At 42.9% G+C, this 15,106-nt stretch overlaps 2 protein-coding genes across 2 annotated transcripts; both read left to right on the forward strand.

Annotated features, from left to right (window-relative positions):
- The first annotated feature begins 1,630 nt into the window (after nucleotides 1–1,630).
- Nucleotides 1,631–2,239, forward strand: LOC149650541 (uncharacterized). Its single transcript, XM_089849135.1, has one exon. It carries the CDS (start codon nucleotides 1,631–1,633, stop codon nucleotides 2,237–2,239), a length of 609 nt encoding a protein of 202 aa, XP_089705261.1.
- A 5,196-nt stretch (nucleotides 2,240–7,435) lies between these two features.
- Nucleotides 7,436–10,375, forward strand: LOC149650542 (uncharacterized). Its single transcript, XM_089849136.1, has one exon. It carries the CDS (start codon nucleotides 7,436–7,438, stop codon nucleotides 10,373–10,375), a length of 2,940 nt encoding a protein of 979 aa, XP_089705262.1.
- Nucleotides 10,376–15,106: the final 4,731 nt, after the last annotated feature.

Below are 15,106 nucleotides of genomic sequence, written 5' to 3' on the forward strand. Positions count from 1 at the left end.
AGATCACGTGATCTTCAACGTCTCGCCGCGAGACGCGCTTTGCTAGAACAAAGCCCTGCACAAAGTGATCTTCATCTAGCCGCTTGTTTTAATCAATTACGCCTCTCTGATCCTATTTTATCTCAACCACCAGCTATGAGTAATCCGCCCATTACAGTAAGTCAAACTGGTTATCCATTTTCTACTATTAATCCTAATGTACCGCGAGTTAGGTTTAGTACAACACAGACAGGTGTAAACCCCTTTTCTGTTGCGCCTTCACAACCGAGGCTTACCACTAATACGCATGCCAATGTTAGTGTGCCAAGCTCGTACGTGACTGTTAACACTAGGCCTATATCAAGTACCACTTCAGTGTTAGGACAACCGCCTGTGGTTACCACTAGTAGTTATCCTTCCACGAATCCATTTGTGACAATACCACCCATTTCAAACATTTCCTCAGTGTTAGGCCAACCTACAACTTCTGGTCCTTCACACTTTGTTCCTCAAAGAACTTTACCAGTAGCGGGTCGGGGTTCTGTAGTTTCCTATGGACCTTTAAATTCAACCCCTATTAATCCATTTTTGCCTGTTCCGGCACCAGATACAGCATATGCCATGTTAAGTGCTAAGCTTACTGAATTAACAGACTTAGTATCGACTTATGTAGCTTCTAGTACCACACACAATTTGAATGCTACTGCAGCTTTAAATTTGTCACATGGTGCTAGAGTACTAAAACCAGATTTTAGATTTAACGGTAATTGTGCAGAGGCTGCCAATTTCCTGTATCAATTAGACGGTTTTCAATTACTACATTCGTTAAATGACATGGATCTTTTAAGATTAATGCCTACCTTAATGGTAGATGGAGCACGTGTATGGTATCGGCAGGAGAGGATGGAGGAGGAAATGTCACTACTTAATTTTAAGCTAAGATTTCAGGCTTATTTCATGTCCGAAGATAAACAAAGGTTTATGAGGACAGAGTTAATTACTAGCAAACAAAGTCAGGATGAAAGTGTAGTTCAGTTTATTGAACGCATGCAAAATATGAATTTTGCTTTACGTAATCCTTTCGGGGAGTTAGAATTACTTCCCCCGTTAGAAGAAAACTTACGTCCTGACATTAGTTTGTACTTACAAAGAAATTACAATACCATTTCTGAGTTAAGTTTACATGCTCAGACCGTCGAATCTCGACTTAGGGCTTGTCAAACTAGAGTACCTGCTAGTTCGTCCAAAAGTGATAGTTCGCATGGTATGTCCGCAACTAGTCAGATACCCAATTCACGTCTAGTAGCTCTAGGCTAGTATGTCACAAATGTGGGAAAGCGGGAGATATTCGACCTAATTGTCCATATCCTAAGAGGAATAAACCAGCCTCTCCTTCTAGAACCAAGGCACCACAAGCTAGTAAGAAGAAAAAGGGAAACTAGATAGCAAGGAGGATAACAGAGGGTCCCTTTCTTGCAGTTTTAAAATCCCTCCAAATTCTTATATTGTAGCTTCTTCTAGCGTTAACCCTCAGACTAATTTGTCATTTGCCTTGCCTTTAAGCTTTCCCCATACTAGACTTATCCTAGCTAGAGTAGACCAGGGTTCTGACACTAGTTTCATATCAACTAAGGCATACTCAGACATCCTTATGGACCTTCACGACACAGACCCTGATACATATACACAAAACACCGAAGATTGCATCTTTTTGCCAAACGGGCAGTACTTCTTTACTAGTGGTAGTGTAGAATTAGAATTCACTATTTGTGGGACTTCATTCACACACTATTTTCACATTGTCCCTGATCTGTTCTGTGAGATCATTTTAGGTGCGGATTTCCTTATGAGAAACTTAGCTATCATAGACTTCCCTAGTGTAACAGTAACTTTGTTAGGTAAAAACTATTCTTTGTTACCAGCACCACCGATCTCAATTGGTACCATTGAATCGGCTAGTGAACAGCAAGACATTAGTCCTGCAGTAGCGGAAAGTACTATGACAGCAATACAAATCCAGGATCTAAAACAGTTATTGTTGAAGTTTCCTGCGGTGACTACAGCTAAGCCTGGTCGAACTCACACGACTACACATACTATAGATACAGGAGACAGTAAGCCTATAAGTACTCTTGCCTATAGATGCACAGAAGCAAAAAGAGCAATCACTAAGGAACATATAGACAAAATGTTGAAGGCGGGACAAATACGTCCTTCCCGAAGCCCCTGGTCCTCCGGAATTCGCCTCGTACCTAAATAGGAAGGTGGATGGAGATTCTGTATTGATTACAGACCTCTTAATAAGGTCACTAAACCAGATCCCTATCCTCTTCCCAAGGTCGAAGACATTTTGTTAGGCCTAAATAAGCCGAAGTACATAACTTCATTAGATTTAATGAGTGGGTACTTTCAGGTCCTTATGGATCCTGATAGCAGTGTTGGGCACATTTATTTCGATATATCTTTTTACCTATCAAAATATTTTTGTTTTCGCCCCTATCAATTTTTTACCTATCAAAATATTTTTATTTTCGCCCCTATCAATTTTTTACCTATCAAAATATTTTGGATTTCGCACCTATCAATTTTTTACCTATCAAAATATTTATATATATTTATATTTATATTTATATATATTTATATATATAAATATATATATATTTGTAAAGGAGTGGTCTACGCACGTTGTAAAAAGAGAATTCTCGCAGATTCCGGGTTAGAGCTCTGAGACCTAACCGAGGTTTCCGAAGTATCGGATCATATCGGTATCGGTTTAAACTGGTATCGGCCCATCTCTACTAAAATTTACTCTCGCGTGAGTCGCGACGGCGCGAGTCGTTAGGCTTAGAAATTTGAAACTTGGTTTTTTCTCTCTCTAACGTCAGTGATGCCGTACTTGCGCACCGCTGATGCGTAGTAGCTACTAGTCGGCCTCGGGTAGATCTCTCTCCAGACCGCTAAATGGAGGTCTCTCCGTAATACCTTTGGCCACTCCTCTACATTCCTCCTCCCTGGTTCGTAGACCATCTTATGACCTACCGCTGCTGTATACCGGGAAGAGGGAAGGAAAGAATTCACTAAAATTTAATTAAATATATTAGAAATATCATTTTTGCTTTCAAATATTTTTAATAGGTAGCGATAGCTATCAAATTTAAATCAAATTAAATATTCTTAAAAACTAATGAATCAGGAAAAGTATCAAAAAAATTCCTTAGGAATCGGAACTTTCAAACTCAATTTTTCATGCCTATATCATTTAGGTTGATCTATCACTATCAAAATCGGTCAAATGATAGCTAGATTTTTTTCCAACTATCAAATAAAGTATCAGATTCAAAAAAGATATGATAGTGCCCATCACTGCTCTCAACTTAACGAAGTGTCACTTTGCTAAACCGTCTACATTAATTTTAGGTCATGTAATAGATAGCACAGGTATACATGTAAACCCGGCTAAAACCATAGCCATTAAGCAGTTTCCTAGACCAACAGATGTTAAGTCTCTGTCGCGTTTCTTAGGCTTTACGGGATGGCATAGTAGGTTTGTGCCCCATTATGCGGAGATAGTAGCTCCTTTAGCGTAAGAACATCCAATGGGTCTGGAGTGAGCAATGTGAAGAAGCCTTCTTAAAATTAAAAGCAGCTATAGTACATGCTAATGAGCATCCTGTTTACCATTATGATCCCAGTAAACATACGTACCTAACCACAGATGCTAGCAACATTGGTTTGGGCGCTATGCTTAGTCAGAAAGAGGGAAAGGTAGAATACCCTATAGCTTACGCTTCTACCCTGCTTAATGCAGCGGAAAAGAATTATTCCACATACACTGTAAAAAAAAGGGGTCGGAAACGCACCTTTAAAGGTGTTTTCTTCCCCCACAGGAGACGCACCCTTTTAGGTACAAATTCGCACCCCATATATAGGGTGTTTATAAATACCCTAGTATATGGGGTGTTTTTATATACCCTAAGGTGCTTAATAGAACCCTTAAAGGAATTTAACTGGACCTCAGAAATTCTGCTTAGGGTGTGAAAAAATACACTTTCATCTTTTAAGGGTGCGAATCGAAACCAAATATGGTATTTACCTGTACCTGATAAATTCGGTTGGGGGGTTCGAAAAAATACCCTTTCAATTGTTGGGGTGTGAATTGAAACCATTTATGGTATGTAAATGTACCTTATGAATTCTGTTATGGGATGGAAATTGAAACCAAATGCATTGACCTGTACCTGAAAAATTCCCCCTGGGGTGCAAGAAATGGCATTTCGGCCATTTACGGGTACTAACTGTTGTTGTTTGACGCAAGAACGACTCTGGGGTTAACTGGTTATAAACTCTTTATTAAGTTAATTAAAACATTTAAGTTAATTTCCGGGAACGCTACTACGTACTCCCATACGTCGTTCTTTTGAAGCAGGGCTTCCACTTGCATTTTCCAGGTATCATAATTATCTTTCGTTAACGTCTCGATTTGTCCCAGGTGATTTCCGGCCATTCTCCGTCTGACTCCGCACCTTAAAGGATAATCTTCCCGGCGTTGAACTTCTTATGACTTCTAAACCTTTGCGCAGTGGAAGCGTGCTGGGCCCATAACCTGTTGTTGTTTGACGCAAGAACGACTCTGGGTTTAACTGGTTATAAACTCTTTATTAAGTTAATTAAAACATTTAAGTTAATTTCCGGGAACGCTACTAACAACTGATATCTGAGAACAGATAACTGGGAACTGATCAACTGTGAACTGACGACTGAGAACTGACAAACGTTATCGGAATGTTATCCGGTTATATAGTTAAGGCCTCGCGATAAAAATAAAAAATAAAGATTACAAGAATGACCGCAATGCATAAAAAATAAAGATTACAAGAATGACCGCGATGCATAAAAAACACAAGTATAGAAAATAGAATCTGGATATAGATAAAAAACAACCGGTATTATCTCTAATTTACAACAGTCCCTCTTAATATCGGTGGTTTCAATCTTCTATCCAGGGGGTGGTCATTTAATTATTTCCAGTCCAAGGGCTTTGACGCAGAGGAGAAGCTTCGGACGGAACAGGCTCTTCGTACAGATGTCAGCTGGCATTTCCTCTGTTGGTAGATACCGCAAGGCTATATGTCCCTGGTCGTAGGTGTCTCGAATGAAGTGGTGCCGGATATCAATGTGCTTCGTTCTGGCATGGAAAACAGGATTCTGAACGAGTTTCTGGGCACCCTGGTTGTCGTTGTACAGCTCGATCGCCTGAACTGATACTCCAAGTTCGTTGAGAAGTCCCTTGAGATATATGGCTTCTTTGGTTGCGTCGGACATCGCCATATATTCTGCTTCTGTACTGGACAAGGCAACAGTTCGCTGTTTCCGGGCTTCCCAGGATACTGCAGCGCCGGCTAGTTTGAAGACATATCCAGTATATGACTTCCTATCTTTCGGACAGCGTCCATAGTCTGCATTAACGAAACCTTGGATTGGCAATCCGGTCTTCCGATAAAGCAACCCATGATGAAGAGTTCCCTTCAGGTATCTCAGAACTCTTTTCCCGGCAATCCAATGAGTTTCGTCATAACTTGTGTTGAACTGGCTCAATGCGCTGACTGAATACGCCATATCCGGTCGTGATGACACTACCAGGTACATGAGAGAGCCGACCAGAGATTGATACGGGATACGACTGATCTCTTCTGCTACTGGGTGTTCTGGACTTTGCAACTTGTTGTTGGCCGGGACTTCGATTTCGCCTTTAGCTTTGCATCCGTATTTCAGGTTGACTTCTGGAGTGACGAAATCATCATATCCGCCTTGTTTATTAAATTCTCCCAGGAACTTGACATTTCGACTTCGGTAAATTTGCTTCTCAGACGGAACCCAGAGTCGATAGGCCTTCGAGACTTCAGAATAGCCGATGAAAACGCATTCTTTGCTCCTGGCTGCAAACTTTTCGTCCAACAGCAAAGCTTTGTCGCCGAAAATCTTCAAATGTTGCAGGGATGGCTTCTTTCCGGTCTATCTGGTAAATGGTACTTCTCCATTTATGCTCCGGGAAGGACAACGGTTTCGAATGTAATTAGCCGTGGCCATCGCTTCTGCCCAGAATGATGGTGGAAGTTGCGCTTGTATCATCATACCCAGGAGTGTTCTGTTCTTTCTTTGAGCAATGCCATTCTGTTCCGGGGTGTATGGTACGGTGAGTCTTCTTTTTATCCCAGAGTCTTTCAGGAATCTGTCGAATTCATTGTTGTAGTATTCGGTACCGTTGTCGGACTGCAATGTCTTGATTTTTCTCCCGGTTTCCACTTCAGCTCGATGCTTGAATTCTTTGAAGGCTTTCAACACTTCGCTCTTGTGTTTTAAAAAGCTGACTTCACTCCACCGGGAATAATCATCAGTGAAAACGACGATGTACTTGGCTAAGCTCATCGACGTTACTCTCATCGGCGCGCATACGTCAGAGTGTACTATTTCCAGGACATGTGAGGTTCATACTAGGATAGAAAAATATTTGAAGAGAACTCCAATTTTAAAAATGAACGATGACATTTTGGTAAAATGCGTAAATTCTTTCGGAAGGAAATGAAGATAAACAACAACATTTTGGAAAAGGTTGTAACAAAGAAGCCACCCCTCCAACGTCGTCTGCTTCATCTCTTTTTTAAATTACCATTTTTCACACGAGTGGCGCCTTAAGCGCCACTGGCTTTCAATTGTTAAAAAATATATTTTTTGGCGGGGATAAAAACCCCCGCCGCCGCTGTCAGTCAGGGAGTAAAATCTTGTAACGCGACAAGTACAGACGCGCTTTTTGTTATAACTAAATTCAAGTGAAATATTAAGAGAGATCTGCGTTATTTCTTCCTACGACGATGGACTATCTGGTAATTACTTGGTCATGATCCATAAGATCTTTAAGCGGGTAACCTGGGAACTTTTTAATTGCTAGTTACTTATTTAATTCTTTGTGGAATCGTGAAGTTAGGCCCTTTTCCTACTTTTAAAACTTTACGGTTACATAAAGTGGCGAGCTTGCCAGGACTCGTTAAGACTACTGTTGTATACATATAAAAAACCTTTTGGCCTATTCCACTGATAACGAAACGGTATAAAAGAAAGCTAACTTGTAAGCCACGGGGGCAGTCTAACGCGAACTCGGAAGCGATGTAAACTATATTTTATTGTACTCTTCTATTCATTGACCAAGTAATAAATACCAGTATTTTAGTTATTACATCTGCAGTATTTCCTCCCACAATACACAACAAATTGGCGACGGAGGCGAGATATTTAATACAGGATAGATTTTAGATAAAGTCGCGAGGTATTAAATAAAGCGCGAGGTTTTACGAAAGTCGCGAGATTAAATAAGTTGAAGTAGGTTGTCAAAGTTACGCACGGAGACACATCTCAAGTACAACAGTCGTATTTTGCCGGGATACGTACCCACCACGACACTATGGAATCATTCAGCTACTTTGGATCCTTTAACAGCAAAGTCGAGTCATGGTCATTATACTCAGAGAGATTGAACCAGTTCTTCATCGTCACAAACGTCACGACGGAAGAGATGAAGAGAGCTCAACTACTGACATTCATCGGGGCCGAGACGTATGGAACTCTAAGAAACATAGTCTCGCCGACGAACCCAAAGGACAAGACATACAAAGAACTGATCGACGCCCTTGCCACGCACTTCAACCCAGTACCTTCCGAGATAATACAACGATACAAGTTCAACATGCGAGAAAGACAAGCCGGGGAGACCATAGCCATTTACATATCCGAACTACGCAAAATGACTGAATTTTGTAATTACGGAACATCGCTAGACGACATGTTACGAGACCGTTTAGTTTGTGGATGCCGTGATGATGCTCTACAGAAGAGGTTACTTTCCGAAGACAACCTGACGTTAGCCAAAGCTATTCAAATTGCCCAAGCAATGGAAACAGCGAGTCGCAACCTTCTCGACATTAAAAGTCAAGTAGCACCACCATCAACGGAAAGTGTAAATGCTATCTCAATACTGCACCGGAAGAAGAGGTCGAAAAGAAGAAATACTAATCAGCATTCGCACCAGAATCAATCCAATGGTTATCAGAAGCAGTCTCAGAAATCACAAGAAAGACAGCATTTTAAATGTTCCCGATGTAACGACGCAGGACATTCCCCACCTGACTGTCCATTTCGTGAATCAAAGTGCCACAAATGCACGAAGCTGGGTCATATTTCGAGAGCTTGCCGGTCCAATCCAGGAAGATCGAATACAAACCAGATCAATCATCAAGTTTCAAGAGCCAAAGACGAAATCACTCGTCAAGATTCGAGATATGACGTATTTCCGGAATACGTACTACAAGAATCGCGAATTAATCACCTTGATGATTCGCACCAGAATAGCAAACTTCCAGAACCATATCAGATTACTGTTACAATCAACAATCAAAACTTCAAAATGGAGGTCGATACCGGTTCTGCATACTCACTTCTGCCAAGTAGCAAAGTACAAGATCTCTTGAAGATATATGAATTGAAACCTCTCAACATGAAGCTTACGTCGTTCTCTGGTCACGAAGTCGACGTAGCTGGAGTCATTTATCCAAAAGTCACGTTCAAAAATGAAGAAGATGTACTTCCTTTAGTCATTTATTGCGGTGAAGGTCCAACACTGTGTGGAAGAACTTGGACATCGTCACGTTTGCCGATACTTCAAAATGGAGTCCAGCCTCAACTATCAAGAGTTTCTCATGTCAAGCAGACACCGGAATGTAATGCCATTCTGGATAAACACGAAGAACTCTTCAATGACCAATTGGGATGTCTCAAGGATGTCAAGGTTCATTTGTACCGGAAAACTGATATTCAGCCTGTTTTTCATAAAGCTAGATCAGTACCATACGCACTCAAGGATAAAGTTGAGGAAGAGCTAAAAAGGATGGAAGACGCTGGAATAATTACCCAAATCCCATTCGCAAGTTTCGCAGCACCGATAGTTCCAGTACGAAAACCGAATGGAAAGGTCAGAATTTGCGGTGACTTTAGCGTAACGACGAACACGATCATAGATGCAGACAAGTACCCGCTTCCTAAGGTGGAAGATATATTTGCGAAGATGTCCGGATGTACAGTCTTTTCAAGAATCGACATGAAAGATGCATACAGTCAACTTCAGCTCGATGATGAATCCAAGAAGCTTACAGTAATTAACACATCGAGAGGCCTATTTGAATATAACAGACTCCCGTTTGGTGTTTCTTCCGCTTCCGCTATTTTCCAGAAACATATGGAAATCCTTCTGGCAGATCACAAATCAGTCTCACCATATCAAGATGACATTCTCTTGGGAGGCATCGATTGTCAAGACCATAACGAGAAACTTGATAAACTATTAACTACACTGCGCTCAAACGGACTGAAGCTTGGTAGAGACAAATGTCAATTCATGTGTACAAGCTTGGATTTCCTTGGTTACCATTTGGACAAAGATGGACTTCATCCTCAAACCTGTAAAATGAAAGCGATCATGGATGCGCCGGAACCAAATAATCTCGAGGAATTGCGCTCCTTCATTGGATTTCTCAATTACTATTCGAAATTTATTCCGAACCAAGCCACAGAACTTTCTCCTCTCTACGATCTCATGAAGAAGACATCTAACTGGGAATGGACTGAACTACACAAACAAGCGTTCGCTAATGCCAAGAATCTACTAGCAAGATCAAACTTCCTAACGCACTTCGATCCGAAGAAAGACATTCGATTGGCATGCGACGCGTCACCACGAGGAATTGGAGCAGTAATATCCCACGTAGTCGAAAACAACGAGTATCCTATTGCATTTGCTTCCAGAACATTGGCACCTGCTGAGACGAATTACTCTCAACTTGAGCGCGAAGCTTTGTCTCTTGTTTTCGGGGTAACGAAGTTCCGGGACTACTTGCTTGGACGAAGATTCACGTTGGTGACAGACCATCAGCCTCTTATCTATCTGCTATCGGAGAAGAAGCCTATACCTCAAATGGCTGCAGCAAGGCTTCAAAGATGGGCCTTGACTCTATCAGCGTATCGATACACTATCCAATACAAGAAAGGACTTCTTCATGCCAATGCTGATGCGCTTAGCCGACTACCTATACAAGTACCACAAGCAGAACCTCCACTACCAGTAGAGTCAGTCTTACTCATTCAGCAACTAGATTCCGAACCAATCACTTCAAAGCAAATTGAAGCCGAAATGAAGAATGACCACACCTTAACGATAGTCCTACAACAGCTAAGAAATGGATGGAAATCATCACATACAACTGGAGAATTCGAACTATACTACAAACGACGTTTGGAACTAACAACAGTTGGCAATCTACTCAACTATACTACAAACGACGTTTGGAACTAACAACAGTTGGCAATCTACTCTTGATGGGAAGAAGAATCATCATTCCAGGAAATCTACGCAAATCCATGCTTCAAAATCTTCACGACACGCATCAAGGAATGGTGAAAATGAAGGCTGTCGCACGATCAACATTTTGGTGGCCTAAACTAGACAAGGACATTGAAAACATCGTACGAGAATGTACAACATGTCAAGCTGTAGCGTCCGATCCAGTCAAGACGTTCATTCCATGGCCAGTTCCTGATCGCCCTTGGCAGAGAGTTCATATGGACTTTGCGGGACCCGTGGAAAATAAAATGCTTTTCATAGTCGTAGATGCTAAATCCAAGTGGATGGAATGTGAAGTTGTTAATTCCACATCAACAGAAACTGTTATCAGAAGCTTAAGACCGATGATCGCAAGATTTGGAATAATGAATACTCTTGTGTCGGATAACGCTACATGCTTCACCAGTTCAGAGTTATCATCTTTCATCAAAAGCTACGGAATTAATCATCTGAAGATAGCACCATATCACCCTCAATCGAATGGCCAAGCCGAACGAACTGTCCGCATCGTCAAGGGTTCCTTGAAGAAGCTATCGGGAAGAACAAGTTCAGAAACTGAAATAATTGAAATGGGTTTGGACGTATTCAGAGTAGGCACTCTCGAGGAACGAATCAGCAAAATATTAATGCGGTATCGAAGAACTCCATTATCTAATGGAAAGTCACCTGCAGAATTGCACCTGGGTTATAACATCACGACTGAAATCGATTTATGTCATCCTAAATCGAATAATCGGAAACAACAGTATCCAGAAGCCGTGAGCCATGAACGACATCATGCAGTCAACAAACCTGTCCACGTTCGCAATTTCAGTAGAGGACCAAAATGGGTTCCTGGCCACGTAACCAGATGCATTGGGAATAACATGTACGAAGTACGGGTTGCTGATCGCATCATGAGAAAACACGACAATCAGCTTCGATCGAGATTCGTATCCAGACCAGATCCGACACTCAATCCACAATCCAATGAATTGGTTTACCCATCAGTTCCTGAAACTACCACAGTGGACGTACCAGCCGTAATACGAAAACACAGACGCCTTGCACCTGTCCAGATGAGACCCACAGCTAACCATGATGTCAACGAAGAACAACAAAACCATGCTCATGCCAATTCCGAAGTCGACCATTCTGTAACCGAAGTACCTAATGAAGTTCCTCCTATCACAGACAATCTTGGAGCAGCTATACCACAGCAATCTACAACAATTAGCAATTCCAATATCACTCAGCAGAAAGTCGCCCAGCAACCAAGAAGATCGGATCGCATTAAGAAGCCTGTTTCCAGATTGGGACTTTAAAATTAAAAAGGGGGTAGTGTTGTATACATATAAAAAACCTTTTGGCCTATTCCACTGATAACGAAACGGTATAAAAGAAAGCTAACTTGTAAGCCACGGGGGCAGTCTAACGCGAACTCGGAAGCGATGTAAACTATATTTTATTGTACTTGACCAAGTAATAAATACCAGTATTTTAGTTATTACATCTGCAGTATTTCCTCCCACAATACACAACAACTACCATTTACCATTTATACTTAACGCGTACTTGTGAACTTTACTTGTGCCATTGCTCGAACTAATTTTCTGTCGCGTCATGAATCCTGCCGATCCGCATGCTTTGATCGCCGCGATTAACGCGCAGTTACCGGGATCCCATACTCCCCCGAGGGGGATCACTCCCCCTCCAAGCCTCGGTACTAGTCCTTCGCAAGGACAAGCGGCTGGAGGAATCCCACCTCCGCCGCTGCCACCGCAAGGTGCAGCGTCAAATATTTGGCTACAAACAATTCAAACCCTAGCAACTACTTTAGCAAATGTAGGCACTAGACCAGCTGCCAAAAGTAGGCCAAAACCGCCCCCTCACTTAATATTTAGTGGTGTCGAAGGTGAAAGCGCGCCGGAATTCGCGGACTATCACAGCATGTCAGGAGATGACATTATCGCGCTTCTACCCCAAATATTGAGGGGTCGTGCATTAATTTGGTTTAGGGACTTGAATAGGCCAAATCAAGCATTAACGTGGCGTACCGTGAAAGGCGCATTTAGAGACTATTTCTTTTCGGGTAGAGCGGAGGAATCCCTCCGCCTAGAAATAGCGCAATTTAGACAATCCGACAGTGTATCTTTTGACGCGTACATCGCGAGTATCACCGCGATGAATCAGAACCTACGCGTTCCGTATACTGACTCTGAACTGGTCGGTATTTGCAAGCGGAATATCCTCCCCGAAATACGCATCCATGTCTTTCACGACAGCATAAGGACAATGCGCAGCTTCATAGAAAAGGGCCGCGTAACAGAAGAAATTTTACGGGCGACCCCTTCTAGCACATTGTATCCTAGAGACAGTGCAAAGTCTACCCCGCGTAAATCCAGTGGCAGAAGAAATTCTCCCACAGCCGCGGTTTTAACAAAACCGCAGGGGGGAGGTACGACATCAAAGGTTGCGACGCCAAACGCAAGACTTTCCAATAGACCTACACCGGCTCAGACAGAGCAAAACGACTTAAGTCACATAGAATGCTATAAGTGCGGATGCTTAGGGCATTATGCTACCGCCTGTCCGAGCAAACAAGAGGTCGCGCAAAAACACGCTTCGGGAAACGCGAAAGCGGGAAGGCAAAAAGGGGATCGTCTTCCCGCCGCGCGACGAAAGTAAAGCCCCCTATGGAAATTGGCTCTATGGATGTGCGTCGCTGTGAGGTTGATCCTCCCGTGGCCATAGATGCCGTATATTCGCATGGGACTTTCGCGACCAGACTAGATTCCGGCGCTGATGCTTGTTTTATCAGCCTATATCAGTGCCGTAGTTTAGTCAAAACCTTGAAACCAGACTTAGTGCTTCCGGAAGAAGAAGAGACTCAGTGTATAGTGTTAGGCGATGGACGTTATACCTTCACGAAGGGACGCGCGCGAATAGACTTCCGCTTAGGACAGTTGAAACTAACGCAAGAGTTTCACGTCGTTCCGTCATTGCCAAACGATTTTATTTTGGGGAAAAACTTCCTCTATAAACATCGTGCCATTTTGGACTTCGGTACAAAAACTTGTCAGGTTGACGGAACAACGTTTCCATTCGTGTTAAATCTCCCGGGGTTAAAGACTCCAACACCTCAGATTATCGAGGATGTTGAACAAGCTGTCGCGTCGCCTACACTAAGTCCTAAACAAAAGGAAGACTTAAAAACCTTATTATTACGATTTCCAAAACTATTATCGGAAAAAGCGGGACGTACTAACATAGTATATCACGAGATCCATACTACCACGGATGTTCCCGTTAGTCAACGCGCGTATCGTGTTAGCGACGAGAAAAAGCGGATTATTGAAGATCATCTTCACGAAATGATCCGCGACGGTATCGTGAAGCCATCCGTTAGTCCTTACGCGTCGCCTGTGGTACTTGTCCACCAGAAGTGCGGAAAGATACGTTTCTGCGTTAAATAAAGTAACCGTGAAAGATCCGTATCCGCTTCCGAGAATAGAGGAACTATTAGGGAAAATGGGTGCCCCAAAGTTCATCACAGCACTGGACTTGAAGAGCGGCTATTGGCAGATAGATCTCCATCCGCAGGCGAAAGCGAAGACTGCTTTCATCACGCACGCGGGGAAGTACGAGTTCGAAGTACTTCCATTCGGTCTATGCAATGCGCCGTCGTCGTTTCAACGACTCATCGATGAAGTCTTCAGGGATGGACATCATTTTTCCATCTGTGTCTATCTGGACGACATCGTCATTCCATCCAGTACTTGGACAGACCATTTGCAAGCCTTGGAATATGTCTTTCACCGACTGTCTGAAGCAGGACTTACGCTTCAGACGAAGAAATGTCGCTTTGCGCAAAGCGAAGCGACCGTGTTGGGGCATATAGTTAATGAACGAGGGATTCACATTGATCCCTCCAAGACTAAGGCTATAGTAGACTTTCCAATCCCGAAAAACGTGAAAGCAATCCAAAGATTTCTGGGCATGGCGGGATGGCACTCACGATTCATCCCGCAGTATTCCAAGATCGTTGCCCCGTTAAATCATCTTAAGAAAAAAGACGTTCCGTTCCAGTGGAAAGAAGAACAGCAGAAAGCGTTCCAGGCCATCAATGATGCGATCTGTATGGCGCCTCCTTTAGCGGCTTACAACCCAAAGTTGCCGTGTATCCTAACAACGGATGCTAGCGACGCCGGACTTGGAGCTTTCCTGTCACAAATCCAAGATGACGTCGAGGTACCTATTGCCTATGCCAGTAAGCAGCTGACCGACGTCCAGAGGCGATATACCACCACTGAAAAGGAATGTCTTGCCATCTATTGGGGAGTTGGAAAGTTCCGGCCATACTTAGAGAATATACCATTCACTGTGATCACCGATCACAAAGCACTCCAGTGGTTGTTCACCTTGAAGGAGCCGAATTCTCGACTTGTACGTTGGGCAATGTACTTGCAGACGTATGACTTTAAGATCATACACAAGAAGGGAGTTGAGAACAAGGTTGCGGACGCATTATCAAGAGCGCCTGTCTCGCTATTAGCCATGTCGTTGGAAGACATGACTTCGCCGTCCTCGTCAGAAGATTCCAGTCCAGCGGAGTCCTCTTCAATGACGTCGACCTCGTCCTCAACCAGTAGCGAATTAGCTCCTCCCGCCAATCACGCATTGTACCACTCTTTCACGCTGGAA

This window comes from Phalangium opilio, unplaced genomic scaffold (assembly GCF_054372755.1).
Source record: "Phalangium opilio isolate 3A_F unplaced genomic scaffold, DU_Popi_V2 ptg000086l_1, whole genome shotgun sequence".
NCBI lineage: Eukaryota > Metazoa > Arthropoda > Arachnida > Opiliones > Phalangiidae > Phalangium > Phalangium opilio.